The sequence below is a fragment of the Babylonia areolata genome, chromosome 13 (genome assembly GCF_041734735.1).
Source record: "Babylonia areolata isolate BAREFJ2019XMU chromosome 13, ASM4173473v1, whole genome shotgun sequence".
NCBI classification, from domain to species: Eukaryota; Metazoa; Mollusca; class Gastropoda; order Neogastropoda; family Buccinidae; genus Babylonia; species Babylonia areolata.
Genome location: NC_134888.1, coordinates 39539969 through 39553949, shown reverse-complemented (window position 1 = coordinate 39553949; position 13981 = coordinate 39539969). Strand labels below are relative to the sequence as shown.

General features: G+C 45.7%; 1 protein-coding gene across 1 annotated transcript in view; it reads left to right on the top strand.

Moving 5' to 3' along the window:
• The window catches only part of LOC143288767 (E3 SUMO-protein ligase RanBP2-like), a 96405-nt gene that overhangs the window by 50046 nt on the left and 32378 nt on the right, over nt 1-13981 (top strand). Inside the window, 8 exon segments of the mRNA XM_076597395.1 lie at nt 1482-1706; nt 2337-2615; nt 4257-4414; nt 5868-6022; nt 6663-6816; nt 10691-11182; nt 11629-11820; nt 13780-13917. Coding sequence (XP_076453510.1) covers nt 1482-1706; nt 2337-2615; nt 4257-4414; nt 5868-6022; nt 6663-6816; nt 10691-11182; nt 11629-11820; nt 13780-13917 — 1793 coding nt within the window.

Sequence of the window (13981 nt, the reverse complement as noted above, 5' to 3'; positions counted from 1 at the left end):
GATTCCACAGACTGAGTAGATTCATTCCCCTGACCTGCTGGCTGTCCTCAGCCCCACAGATTTCTACACAGCCTGTCTGTCTGTGGCTGTCCCCCCCCCCCCCCCCCCCCCCCCCCCCCATCATACCCCTGACCTGCTGGCTGTCCTCAGCCCCACAGATTTCTACACAGCCTGTCTGTCTGTGGCTGTCCCCCCCCCCCCCCCCATCATACCCCTGACCTGCTGGCTGTCCTCAGCCCTGCAGATTTCTACACAGCCTGTCTGTCTGTGGCTGACCCCCCCTCCCGTAGTTATCCTTGTAGTACTTATTAACGTGGCGATAGCCTTGTGATGGCCTTAGTGGTCGGCAAGGCTCTAAGCATCATAATTTCATTTCATTTCATTTCCCCCTCCCGTGTTTGGTTGCGTTGGCCTTGGCTTGGTCAGTTTGTTTTTGTTGCCTGTTATGGTATGGTTTTGTTTGGGCACTCCGTTCTTGAGAAGAAAGTTGATCACTGCATGGTGTGAGTGTCTCATTGAACATGAAGTTGATTCACTTTGAGTGTGAGAGGATTGAGCATGTGAGTTCAGGTGGGTTTTTTTGTTTGTTTGTTTGTTTTATTGTTGTTTGATTGGTTTTATTACTTATACAGGTTGACACAATGCATGAAGCATTCGTTTGCTGAGCGTGTGTGCCTAAGAGCAGTTGGATTTTGTGAAATTATCCCAGCCCAGACTTCCTTGTAACAGAAGTTTTTAATACCTCAAGAAGTTTAAATCCAAAGCTTTTTTTTTTTTTTCCTGAAATTGAGCATAATGCTTTACTTCAGTTAAAAGTGGCATGGTCTTAAATAATAATGTCACAGTTCGACTTTGAGCATTTATTGAAGTCATATTTTCAGAAATGTTACTGTCATGTCAAGCAGAAAAGGTTTGACTTTGTTAGAAAGGAAAGATGATTAACACTGCAACTATCTTCATGGTCTATTTTTATTTGTCTTCAGAATAAAATAAGAGAGCAAGAAAATTGAAGGGACCCAAAACCAAAGTTAACTTCCATTTTATATACAGAAGTTTACCTCTATCCCTACTCTGTTTTCCCTGCCTCCAGTTTAAATTAGAATCTAGATTTTTTTTATGTGCTTGTGTGATTTCTTTTCTTTATTTAGTCATTATTATATATTGCAAAGTATATTGGAAAATTATTTTTTGTATTTTCAGTTTCTGAAGCACTTGAGTGTTAGTTTTTTTGTATTACACTTTTTTTGAGAAGTTCTTTGTATTATTTTTTTTTATCATCTTTCATTACAGTGTTTCATTATTGCATTAAATCATGTTTTTCAGAATGCCATTTCCATTTTGGTTGGTTCCTACAGAATGCAAACTTGAAATGGTCTTGTCATTTAGTTAACTTTAAAAAAGACAAAACAAAAACTGTTCTTTACATTATCATCAAATTAAGGTTAAAAAAAAACTTTTCCTTTGTATTAATTATCCATTAGGCGGCACAGCACCTTCCAGCTTTGGCAAATTCAGGGGAAGCGAGCACCAGTCTGCAGCTGAGGTGATAACGACGACAGAGGATGAGGAAGATGACGAGGAGAACGGACTGTCTGGGTGTGGGTCAGAGTATGGGGAAAGTCTGCTGCAGACCCCTGGTGCTCAGTACTATGTCCCTGCTGCCACAGACACTGCTGCTGTCGCTGACTGGCTGCCCGGCCACACCGGTGAGAGAGAGAGAGAGTGCACGTGTGTGTGTGTGCAAGCGTGAGTATGCGAGCTGTCCCAGAAAACGGGGAGTATAGCGGTCTAAATGCTGGTGACTGGAATTGTTCAGAGACATAAAAGCCTACATGTAGATAAAAATAAATGTGGAAGTAACGGCCATCAAACGCAGAAGTGTGCAAACCAGCATGCATTGTGGTCGTGCATGTGTCTGTCATTCTACTCTTTATGCTGAAATTAAGGTGGTGGTGTTTTTGACAAGCCTTTTATGAAGTGTTTGTGTGTCTTTGTATGTATATGTACATATGTGTGTGTGTATTCATTGTATGTTTAAATGCAGAATACATATTTTACTGATTTTTAAAGATTATTGAAAGGAAAGGTTATTAAACAAAATATATGTTTTTTTCGGCGGGGGACGGGGGGGCCAGTTTTTTCTTTCTTACCACAGTATTGGCAGTTACATTAAATGGCCTTGCACACATTATTAAAAAAAAGAAAAGAAAAAGAAACCTTTTAAAAAAGAGAAAAAAGGCGTTGTTGAAAACTGAAGATTTGTGTCAATGCTGCTCTCCTCCCTGTATGGTGATGACTGAATCTGTTTACTTCAGTCCGACACTTGCTTCTGAAAGGTACAGGGGCAATAGGCTACCCGGCAGTGAACCCGCCCCCGTCCCAGCCACCCGTGCCGCAGCCTGGGTACTTTGCCTCGGCGCTGAAGGGCCAGGCTCTGCAGTACTCTGCAGCGTCCATGCCGGGGCCTGGCTTCTTCTCCACCCCGCCTGCTTCGTCAATGGGCGTGTCCTCGCAGTCCGCCATCGTGACTGCGTTGGGCGGGAAACCGGGGATGGGTCAGCTGGTGGGACAGCAGCCTACCACACCTTCGCAGCCCATACCTGTGATTGGGGCAGGTGAGCGGGTTCATTGGATCAGTTGTTTATTTTTGGGGGGTGGGGGGTTGGATAAGGTGTGTGAAGAAGTGTTGGGGTGGGGGGTTGGATAAGGTGTGTGAAGAAGTGTTGGTTGGATAAGGTGTGTGAAGAAGTGTTGGGGTGGGGGGTTGGATAAGGTGTGTGAAGAAGTGTTGGGGTGGGGGGTTGGATAAGGTGTGTGAAGAAGTGTTGGGGTGGGGGGTTGGATAAGGTGTGTGAAGAAGTGTTGGGGTGGGGGGTTGGATAAGGTGTGTGAAGAAGTGTTGGGGTGGGGGGTTGGATAAGGTGTGTGAAGAAGTGTTGGGGTGGGGGGTTGGATAAGGTGTATGAAGAAGTGTTGGGGTAGGATAAGGTGTGTGAAGAAGTGTTGGGGTGGGGGGTTGGATAAGGTGTGTGAAGAAGTGTTGGTGTGGGGGGTTGGATAAGGTGTGTGAAGAAGTGTTGGGGTAGGATAAGGTGTGTGAAGAAGTGTTGGGGTAGGATAAGGTGTGTGAAGAAGTGTTGGGGTGGGGGGTTGGATAAGGTGTGTGAAGAAGTGTTGGGGTGGGGGGTTGGATAAGGTGTGTGAAGAAGTGTTGGTGTGGGGGGTTGGATAAGGTGTGTGAAGAAGTGTTGGGGTAGGATAAGGTGTGTGAAGAAGTGTTGGGGTAGGATAAGGTGTGTGAAGAAGTGTTGGGGTGGGGGGTTGGATAAGGTGTGTGAAGAAGTGTTGGGTGTGGGGGGTAGGATAAGGTGTGTGAAGAAGTGTTGGTGTGGGGGGTTGGATAAGGTGTGTGAAGAAGTGTTGGGGTAGGATAAGGTGTGTGAAGAAGTGTTGGGGTAGGATAAGGTGTGTGAAGAAGTGTTGGGGGGTGGGGGGTTGGATAAGGTGTGTGAAGAAGTGTTGGGGGGTGGGGGGTTGGATAAGGTGTGTGAAGAAGTGTTGGGGTGGGGGGTTGGATAAGGTGTGTGAAGAAGTGTTGGGGTGGTGGGTAGGATAAGGTGTGTGAAGAAGTGTTGGGGTGGGGGGTTGGATAAGGTGTGTGAAGAAGTGTTGGGGTGGGGGGTTGGATAAGGTGTGTGAAGAAGTGTTGGGGTGGGGGGTAGGATAAGGTGTGTGAAGAAGTGTTGGGGGGTGGGGGGTTGGATAAGGTGTGTGAAGAAGTGTTGGGGTGGGGGGTTGGATAAGGTGTGTGAAGAAGTGTTGGGGTGGGGGGTTGGATAAGGTGTGTGAAGAAGTGTTGGGGGTGGGGGAGGCTTGAGAGCAAGGGTTATTGAGCCCCAGGATGAATTTTTGTGATGCATGGACATTACAGACTGCAAAATAGCCTTGAGTGTATATTTTCATTTCATTGACTGTTAGGCCCAGCTGGTGTGATATGTTAAAGTGGGTGGAATAGAAATGATTTTATCATGTTCTGGAGAATAGGCATTTGTATGCAATTTATATAAAATATTTTCATGTCATTGACTTTGAGGCCCAGCTAGTTTGATATGTAAAAGAAGGTGGTAGAAGATTGATTTGATTTTGTTCTGAAGAACAGGCATTTATTTGCATTTTAAAGGCAGAACTGATCATACTAAAACGTTGTGTCTTTGTATATGTGTGTGTGTATGCAATTGTTTTATTTCATTGTTCAGGAGCCTCAAAATCACCTCAGCCAGCCTTCCCTGCGGCTAAAGCTGGAGAAATTCAGGGAGTAGCTGTATTGTTCCAAGACTTTGCCACATTGACGACAACCAGTGGAAACACACCTGCGGTTGATGTCAGGATCATTCAGGATACTGTGTCCAAACAGGTAAGTTCTGATCAAACAGGTAGACCGCCCATAAATTTTCCAAAGAGGCTGATGGTGAAGTGAATTTTTTTAATGAATTGCACATTTTCCAAACAAGCGTACTTTTCCATCAGTCAGGTCTGAGAATTTGATGACTGGGAGGTTGTACATGACCAGGAATGTGGTAAAAGCCTTGTTATAACTGTCCATTCTCTCCTGCCCTCCTGCCTCCCGAGAGAAGGAAAGCTCCCTGGTGTGTACCTTGGATCAAGTCGCTCCGTATTAAACATCAGTGCTGATTGACTGTTTGGATCTGCATGATAACAGGCACACAAACTTCAAAGCTGGCTCCATGAAGAGCCTGTTTGACGAAAATACCATCAGAGACTTTTTTCTGTTCCTGTATGAAGTGAATGATTTTACCTCAGTTTGAGTTTTACACTGATTGACAAGACTTTGATCTCATTCCTTGTGATGGAAGTTTCAGCATTATTTTGTCTGTGTCTCTGCCTGGTTTTAATTTTTGATGGATTTCAGGCAGGAGATGATGGCCCCTTTTGGCTGGGCTGTAAGCACCATGATGTGATGTGAGAGTGCACAGAGGTGTGCTGTGTTTTTCCATGGGAAAGGCAACTTTGTTCATTAGAAAGACGCTGTGTTTTTCCACATGCAGGGCAATATTGTTGGGCGAAAGAAAGAAAGACTGTTTTTCCTTGGCAGGACATAGTGTGTAAGAAAGACTCTGTGTTTTTCCATGGGTGAGGCAACATTGTGAAGAAAGACAGTTTTTCCCTGGACAGAGCAACATTGTGCATGAGAAAAACACTGTTTTTCCATGAACAGGGCAATATTTTTAAGTGTAAGAAATATCCTCTTTTTTTTTTCTTTTTTTTGTAAATCTACCACAAAATATCAGACACTGCTCCATTATTAAATCTTTCAAGTCTAATCTTAAAATGTACTTGCTCAAACAGTACTTTAAACTATGGATCCTTCTCCCCCCAGACTTTGTTCATGTGTATGCTTCAATGTGTTTTTGTGGAGGTGTGAGGGGGCTGAGGATGAGATGTTCATGTGTATGCCTCAATATGTTTTTGTGGAGGTGTGAGGGGGCTGAGGATGAGATGTTCATGTGTATGCCTCAATGTGTTTTTGTGGAGGTGTGAGGGGGCTGAGGATGAGATGTTCATGTGTATGCCTCAATATGTTTTTGTGGAGGTGTGAGGGGGCTGAGGATGAGATGTTCATGTGTATGCCTCAATGTGTTTTTGTGGAGGTGTGAGGGGGCTGAAGATTAGATGGGAGAGGTGTGTGAGTGGTGAGTGATGTTAAACTGCTTCTGATATAGTTTGTATCAACGTTATTTCCATAGTCGTAGGGTCTTACACTAGATGTATTGTTAGATGCGTTTGGAGCTGCAGGGTAGGTGCCATATAAATGCACATTGCTGTTATTATTTCTTTTACCTGGGCAGGGCAACATTGTTGTGCGAAAGAAAGACACGCAGGAGATCCTGACCAGTCACAACATCGCTGTCATCCGCGTGGCGCAAAGCTTCACCCCCAACTACTTCCTCTGGACTGTCACCAGTGCTGGCGAGAGAAAGTTGGATGAAACATTCAGACTGACGTTCGTATTCACTTTTCACATTTTTTATGATCTCTTGTCCAGACTGACTTGCATCCTAAGAACTGTGTGGTAGATCTCTACTCTGGTCAGCTTTAAGTAATTGTGCATACCTTTACAGACTTTTGTCCTGTAAACCGTATGAGGTAACTCTTTATTTATAGTTTCATCAGTCTTTATAAACTGGCAGTGTAAGAACTGTGCATGACAGTTGGAGCAAGCCCCAGTGTAGCAAACAATTCGTTATACCTGTTCAGGTTTTTACCCTGGGGTAATTTCTAGCTAGGAGGGGTCTTCTACTTACATTAGCCTGGAAGAGCTCTCAGATGTAAACTTCAGCTTGTAAGAATTGACCCTCCTCGTTCAGTTTGCCCCCCTCCACCTTCCCCCTCCTATGTAACAAAAAGGGGTCATTCTAGCCAAGCTTGAAATGACCACCTATGGTAAATTTTGCCCAGTTAGATTCAGTACAAGCTGGTTAAAAATAAAATAGGTACAACTTCAGTGTTTGTTTCCATTAAGATTGTAATGAAGGAAGGCTAGCCCTGAATGACCCAGAGGAAAAATCCAGCAGGGTGGTGGGTGGTGGTGGTAGTTTTGAGGCTGTTACAGCATGTCCACTGAGCCTGTGCTGTGTCTCCAGGTTTGACAGCGCGGAGCAGGTGAAGAAGCTGCGCGGAGCCATAGAGCAGGTGGTGAAGAGTGCCGGCCTCAAGCCTCCCGTCTCCCCGGCCGTCTCCATCATGCCCGCCTTTGGGGCCAAGTCCCCGGCATCCCAGGCCTTGCCTCACACCGCTGTGAGTGAATGAATACAGGGAGAACGGATCACAGCTCACACCGCTGTGAGTGAATACAGGGAGAAGGGATCACAGCTCACACCGCTGTGAGTGAATACAGGGAGAAGGGATCACAGCTCACACCACTGTAAGTGAGTGAATACAGGGAGAAGGGATCACAGCTCACACCGCTGTGAGTGAATGAATACAGGGAGAAGGGATCACAGCTCACACCACTGTGAGTGAATACAGGGAGAAGGGATCACAGCTCACACCGCTGTGAGTGAATGAATACAGGGAGAAGGGATCACAGCTCACACCGCTGTGAGTGAATACAGGGAGAAGGGATCACAGCTCACACCGCTGTAAGTGAATAAAGGGGGTCACACTTCACACCACTGAGTGAATAGAGAGGGGGGGTGTCATACTTCACACCGCTGTAAGTGAATGAATACAGGGAGAAGGGATCACAGCTCACACCGCTGTGAGTGAATGAATACAGGGAGAAGGGATCACAGCTCACACCGCTGTGAGTGAATACAGGGAGAAGGGATCACAGCTCACACCACTGTGAGTGAATAAAGGGGGTCACACTTCACACCACTGTGGGTGAATATTGAAAGGGGGTCACACTTCACACCACTGTGAGTGAATAAAGGGGGTCACACTTTACACCACTGTGAGTGAATACAGGGAGAAGGGATCACAGCTCACACCACTGTGAGTGAATAAAGGGGGTCACACTTTACACCACTGTGAGTGAATACAGGGAGAAGGGATCACAGCTCACACCACTGTGAGTGAATACAGGGAGAAGGGATCACAGCTCACACCACTGTGAATGAATACAGGGAGAAGGGGTCATAGCTCACACCACTGTGAGTGAATAGAGAAAGGGGGTCACTCCTCACACCATTGTAAGTGAATAAGTTGAGAGAGAGAGGGGGGATAGGTCTCACACCACTGTAAGTGAACACAGGGAGAGGGGGGGGGATAGGTCTCACACCACTGTAAGTGAACACGGTGAGAGAGGGGGGATAGGTCTCACACCACTGTAAGTGAACACAGTGAGAGGGGATAGGTCTCACACCACTGTAAGTGAACACAGGGAGAGAGGGGGGATAGGTCTCACACCACTGTAAGTGAACACAGTGAGAGAGGGGGGATAGGTCTCACACCACTGTAAGTGAACACAGTGAGGGGCGGGGGGGATAGGTCTCACACCACTGTAAGTGAACACAGTGGGGGGGGGGGATAGGTCTCACATCACTGTAAGTGATCACAGTGAGAGAGGGGGGGATAGGTCTCACACCACTAAGTGATCACAGAGAGAGAAGGGGGGGGATAGGTCTCACACCACTTAAGTGATCACAGGGAGAGAGGGGGGGATAGGTCTCACACCACTGTAAGTGATCACAGAGAGAGAAGGGGGGGGATAGGTCTCACACCACTGTAAGTGATCACAGAGAGAGAGGGGGGGATAGGTCTCACACCACTGTAAGTGAACACAGTGAGAGGGGGGATAGGTCTCACACCACTGTAAGTGAACACAGTTAGAGGGGGGATAGGTCTCACACCACTGTAAGTGAACACAGTTAGAGGGGGGATAGGTCTCACACCACTAAGTGAACACAGTGAGAGGGGGGATAGGTCTCACACCGCTGTAAGTGAACACAGTGAGAGGGGGGATAGGTCTCACACCGCTGTAAGTGAACACAGTGAGAGAGAGGGGGGATAGGTCTCACACCACTGTAAGTGAACACAGTGAGAGAGAGGGGGGATAGGTCTCACACCACTGTAAGTGAACACAGTGAGAGAGAGGGGGGATAGGTCTCACACCACTGTAAGTGAACACAGTGAGAGAGGGGGGGGATAGGTCTCACACCACTGTAAGTGAACACAGTGAGAGAGGGGGGGGATAGGTCTCACACCACTGAGTGAACACAGTGAGAGAGGGGGGATAGGTCTCACACCACTGTAAGTGAACACAGTGAGAGAGGGGGGATAGGTCTCACACCACTGTAAGTGAACACAGTGAGAGAGGGGATAGGTCTCACACCACTGTAAGTGAACACAGTGAGAGAGGGGGGATAGGTCTCACACCACTGTAAGTGAACACAGGGAGAGAGGGGGGATAGGTCTCACACCACTGTAAGTGAACACAGTGAGAGAAGGGGGATAGGTCTCACACCACTGTAAGTGAACACAGTGAGAGAGGGGGGATAGGTCTCACACCACTGTAAGTGAACACAGTGAGAGGGGATAGGTCTCACACCACTAAGTGAACACAGGGAGAGAGGGGGTCACCTTATGCACTGAGATTGCGAAGTGTTCTGTGTTCAGAGGGAAGCTCTTCTACATTATGAAAACGGTTAAGTTGCTTTCAGCAGAATTGCACAGAATCATGGTTTGAGTTTGAGAACATATATATTTAAATTGTCAGATAATACCCGAGGTTTGTCATTCATACTTGTATGCTTTGAACACCCCCTTCCACTCCCAAAAAGCAACAACAGAAACGACTTATAAATTTGTTCCCCTTGTATGTTGATGTACACTGTTCAACTAAACACAATCCATTAGAAACCATGTATTAAAACAAAGGCCATACTTGTTTTTACTGTTTACCTAAACAGTGTAACCAGTAGAGAACTCTTGTACGAAAAATGCTAGTCTGATCTATGATTTTCTCCCACATAGTGTCACAGTGCAGAATCTGTGGAAGAACAATGCCATGCTGGTGATACTTCATTTGCATTAATGGGCTGCATCTCCCATGTTCGCTCATATCTGAAGTGGTTGACCATTTTCACTCTGCCATTGAGGCAGTCATACTCCGTTTTATAGAGTATTCATGCTGCTGTGTTTCCATAAACCACTGAATGCTGACATGGATCTCTAACATGCATGTTTGATATAAGGGTGTTTAGGAACTATCATGTCTAAACGTATGTCAGCCTTGGTGAACTGGAACAAAATCTCCATGCTTGATCTATCAGATGCAGATACTGGGATTTAACCCAAGACCCTCAGATTGAAACTCCTACAGCTCTGACCACCCTGCTGTCGCTCCTGTCGCTGATATTGCATGCTGTTCATGCAAGCGCTGTCAGCAGTTCAGAGCTTGTGTTCAGAAAAACATCATGCTGATACATTCTGTCAGGGTGTGTACAGAGTTATGGAAGTTTGAAAATGTCTTGGAAAAACGAGAGAACCATTTCCAGGGCTGGGAAAGTCTTGGGGAAAATTGTTTTACTCTTCAGGGTCTGGAAAAGTCTTGGAGGTTTAGTAAAGAGCCTTGACCAGTACCATGAAAAGTCTTGGAGGTTTAGTAAAGAGCCTTGACCAGTACCATGAAAAGTCTTGGAGGTTTAGTAAAGAGCCTTGACCAGTACCATGAAAAGTCTTGGAGGTTTAATAAAGAGCCTTGACCAGTACCATGAAAAGTCTTGGAGGTTTAGTAAAGAGCCTTGACCAGTACCATGAAAAGTCTTGGAGGTTTAATAAAGAGCCTTGACCAGTACCATGAAAAGTCTTGGAGGTTTAATAAAGAGCCTTGACCAGTACCATGAAAAGTCTTGGAGGTTTAGTAAAGAGCCTTGACCAGTACCATTCAAGAAAGAGCTTAATAATTGAAAAGAAAGACTTAAAGTGAGAAAAACTTGTCATCAGTACTATTTGACATCTGCCAGTCTCTTCTGTCAGTGATGCAGCATAATAATTTATTTTTTCATTATTCAGATTGGCTTTGTGTTTGTTGAGGAACATGCAGTCTGGTCTGGAAAAGGTATGGAATTAGGTTAGGTCACATCAGTGGGATGCGTGGCACTACAGAAGCTGTGTAAGCAAAAAAGCCCAGGCTGATGAGATGATGCATGCTGATGACTGTCGCCAGGCGGTGGTGTCCACGTTACCAGCGACCATCCGACCTCCAGCACCACCTCAGAGTGCCGCCCAGACAGGGAAGGCCACGTTTGGGGGGTTCACCTTCTCCACCACGCCAGTGATCAAGGTGGCGGACCCCCCTCCGTCAGAGGACAAGCCCAAGGCCAGCCCTCAGTTCAAGCTGAAGGAGAGCGCCATCAAAGTCTCCTCCCCATCCGCAACGACGGTGTCCGCCTCCTCCAGCACCACCACCACCACCACCACCCCCACCAGCAGTGATGCCCCCAAGCCTTTTGCTGGGTTCACTTTCACCCCGTCAAAACCGGCGGTGTCAGCGTTTGGGACTGCAGCAGTGGTGACCACGCCAAGCTCGGCAGTGGGCGTCAGTGGGTCCGGAGGTTCGGCGACCCCTCAGGCGTTTGTTTTTGGGCAAGGGTCGACGTCAGGGTCTGCCAGCTTTGCCAGCCTCAGTACCCAGTCGGCTGCTTCAGAGGCTTTCAAGGTGTGTTGCTTCGTGAGTCACAAGGGAGAGGCGAGGACACGGTGTAGCTTGCTTTTGTAATCCATTGTCAGATCTTTATCGGGCTTAAAATGCACAGGAGGGAAAATCCTTTTTGTACATCCGTCTTGGGGAGGCTTTCTTTCCTGTTGGGTGTTGAGATGGTACAGTCACTGACATTCTTGGGGAAACTGGTCGAGCCTTTAAAATCCTATTAAAATAACATTTTAAAACACCCCACAAAACACTGCTTATTTTTCGAAATAGTAGTTATCTTTTATTTAACGAAAGCAGTTTGTTCTGTGTGTGATTTTGAACGTTTTCAGAGCCGCATGATGATCAGCTCTGAAATGATCCTTTGTTCAGCTGAGTTATCACACATGGTTTTATTTGTGACCATCAGTTTCTACAACAAAAAACCCTGCCTATTTGTTGCATTTGTGTTTCAGCCCAAAGAAGGAGCAGCTGGTTTCCAGGCCAGCTGTCAGCCACTGTTTGCTCAGAGTGGTAGCCCTGTGAAGTCCCCTGGGGGGAAGGAGGACGAGGCAGTGGAGGAGTATGAACCCAATGTGGACTTCAAGCCCATCATCGACCTGCCAGAGCTGGTGGAGAATAAGACCGGGGAGGAGGATGAAACCAAGGTGTGTGACGGGGTGGGGTTGTGGTCGGGCGTGTGTTCAGCACAGCTACATTTTTGCAAATAATTTTTTTTAGTTGTCATGGAGGTAATTTCCCTGATTATTTTTAGTTGTCGGGGACATGTAGATTTAAAGAAAAATCTACTTGACTCCTAAAATTTTTGCTTGCTCTCTCCCTAAGTCAAAGAAACAGTTAATAGAATTATGTGACGGCAGAGCAATAACAGGGCCAGCAGACTGTTAAAATGGAGCTGAAAGTGATAAAGGCAGGAGAGAAGTGCAGCCAGTCATCTGGCAGGATTTCAAAGCAGAAATCTGAGGCTTCAGAGGAAAAAGAAAAAAGTCTGTGAAGATCTGTGCAGGATTGAATGATAGCAAAATGCCAGGTAAAATCCTTGGAAGAAGTGTTTAAGGAGCGTAGAGGATACTAAGTTTCTTGTGAACTTTTATTTTTCTAAGTGGAATGAAACAGTTGCGTGTCTGCGTGAATAATTTTAAAGATAAAGAGATGATGACTACTTGAAGAAAAGCCATGAAAAAGTCCTGTTGTATGAGTGTTTATACCCATGTGAATGAACTTAGAGCATGCACTCCGAACAGACTTAAGGATGTAGGATATGAATGAGGAATACAGGTGTGTTTGATAAAGTGCATGGCCACAAACACACCTGGATTTCCTGGAAATTTTCAGTGTCCAGTCTCCATGGCTGGAAATTATGATTTGTGTTGGCAAAATCCTATGAAGAAAAGGAGGCTGTCAAAGGAGAATTGCACTCGAATTTCAAACCTAGATTTTTGTCTTGATTAGAGACTGGAAGTGAAAAGTACATTTAAAATAGGGATTTTCGTGTTAAGTGCTTGTGTTCATTTTGGTGTTGACTGCTGGAAAAAGAAATCTGGAAATATGTGCCTCTTAAAACTGGTACATTTCTTGTGGTGTGCTTTGATTTGATATCTTTATGAGGCCTGTATCGCAAGTGTTTTTGTTGTTATTGAATCCAGATTTTGCTTGAAATAGGAAGCGTGGGGAAGTCAGTGGTGAATGAATGTGCAAGGAAGATTTAAGATCAAACAGGTTTTGTTGGAAAAATGTATGAAACAGACGGTCTTTAAAAAGCAGAAGAACATTCTGTTTGTGCATGTGAGATGATGTGCATGTGAGATGATGTGCATAAGAGAAAGCAGCATGTTGTGTTGAATCGTTTGAGTCATTCTACATCAGAGTGGAACAGAAAATGATTTGAATCATTCTACATCTGAGTGGAAAAGAAAATCTGGAAGCGTGAAAGCATGACATAAAAAAAAGTTTTGGCAGAATAAGACTAACCAAATTGAAACTGTAACCAAATAGATTCTTACACAATACAGTTCTCTACATTTTGTTAATAAGTGCATTAAGTACATTGCATGCCAAAGTCCTCGCCATTGAGATTGGTGCAAGAGGGTTTGTGGGCGCATCTGCCTATAGCCTCATGAAACAGCTGTCGATTTCTGGCAGAGAGAGGACATGGGCTCTCAAGGCAATGGCAGAAGCAGCAGAAAAAAGTTCCAGTGGTTAAAACGTCTGCCAGAAAAGGTGATTCAGTTCTGAAATGGCGACCACCCTGGAGGCATGGGTTTGAACCTGCTGAGGAGCAGAAGAAAAAAAAGAAGAAAATGTGGCAGTACAAGGGCATCTAGGAGTCATGACCAGGGTGTGGCCCGGCCCCCTTAGAGTGTAAGGAGTTAAGGGCCGAAACACTTGACTGAGGGGGGCTTCTTCTCTGAAGACCTTGTACTGTCCAGCTCTCCCTAGAGTTTCTTACCACAGCAGTGGAGGTATATCCACAGTTACTTCTTGGTATTAATTGTGCAGTGTTGGCCCACAGCACTCAGTGACAAGGTTTACCTAGTTGGTTCTTGATGTGAAAATCCACACAAAAAATGTTCACTAGATTTTGTACGGCCTGTTTTATGTGGCAGGTGTTCAGTGACAGAGTGAAGTTGTTCCGCTTTGACACGGAGACCAGCCAGTGGAAGGAGAGAGGGATTGGGGAGCTCAAGATCCTCAGGTCTGCTGGCGCGGCGCCACGATTCCGTGTCATCATGCGCCGGGAACAGGTAAGGCAGTAGCAGTAGAGGAGAACTTGACTCAAAACCACATACTGTAATTGCTAATGATATC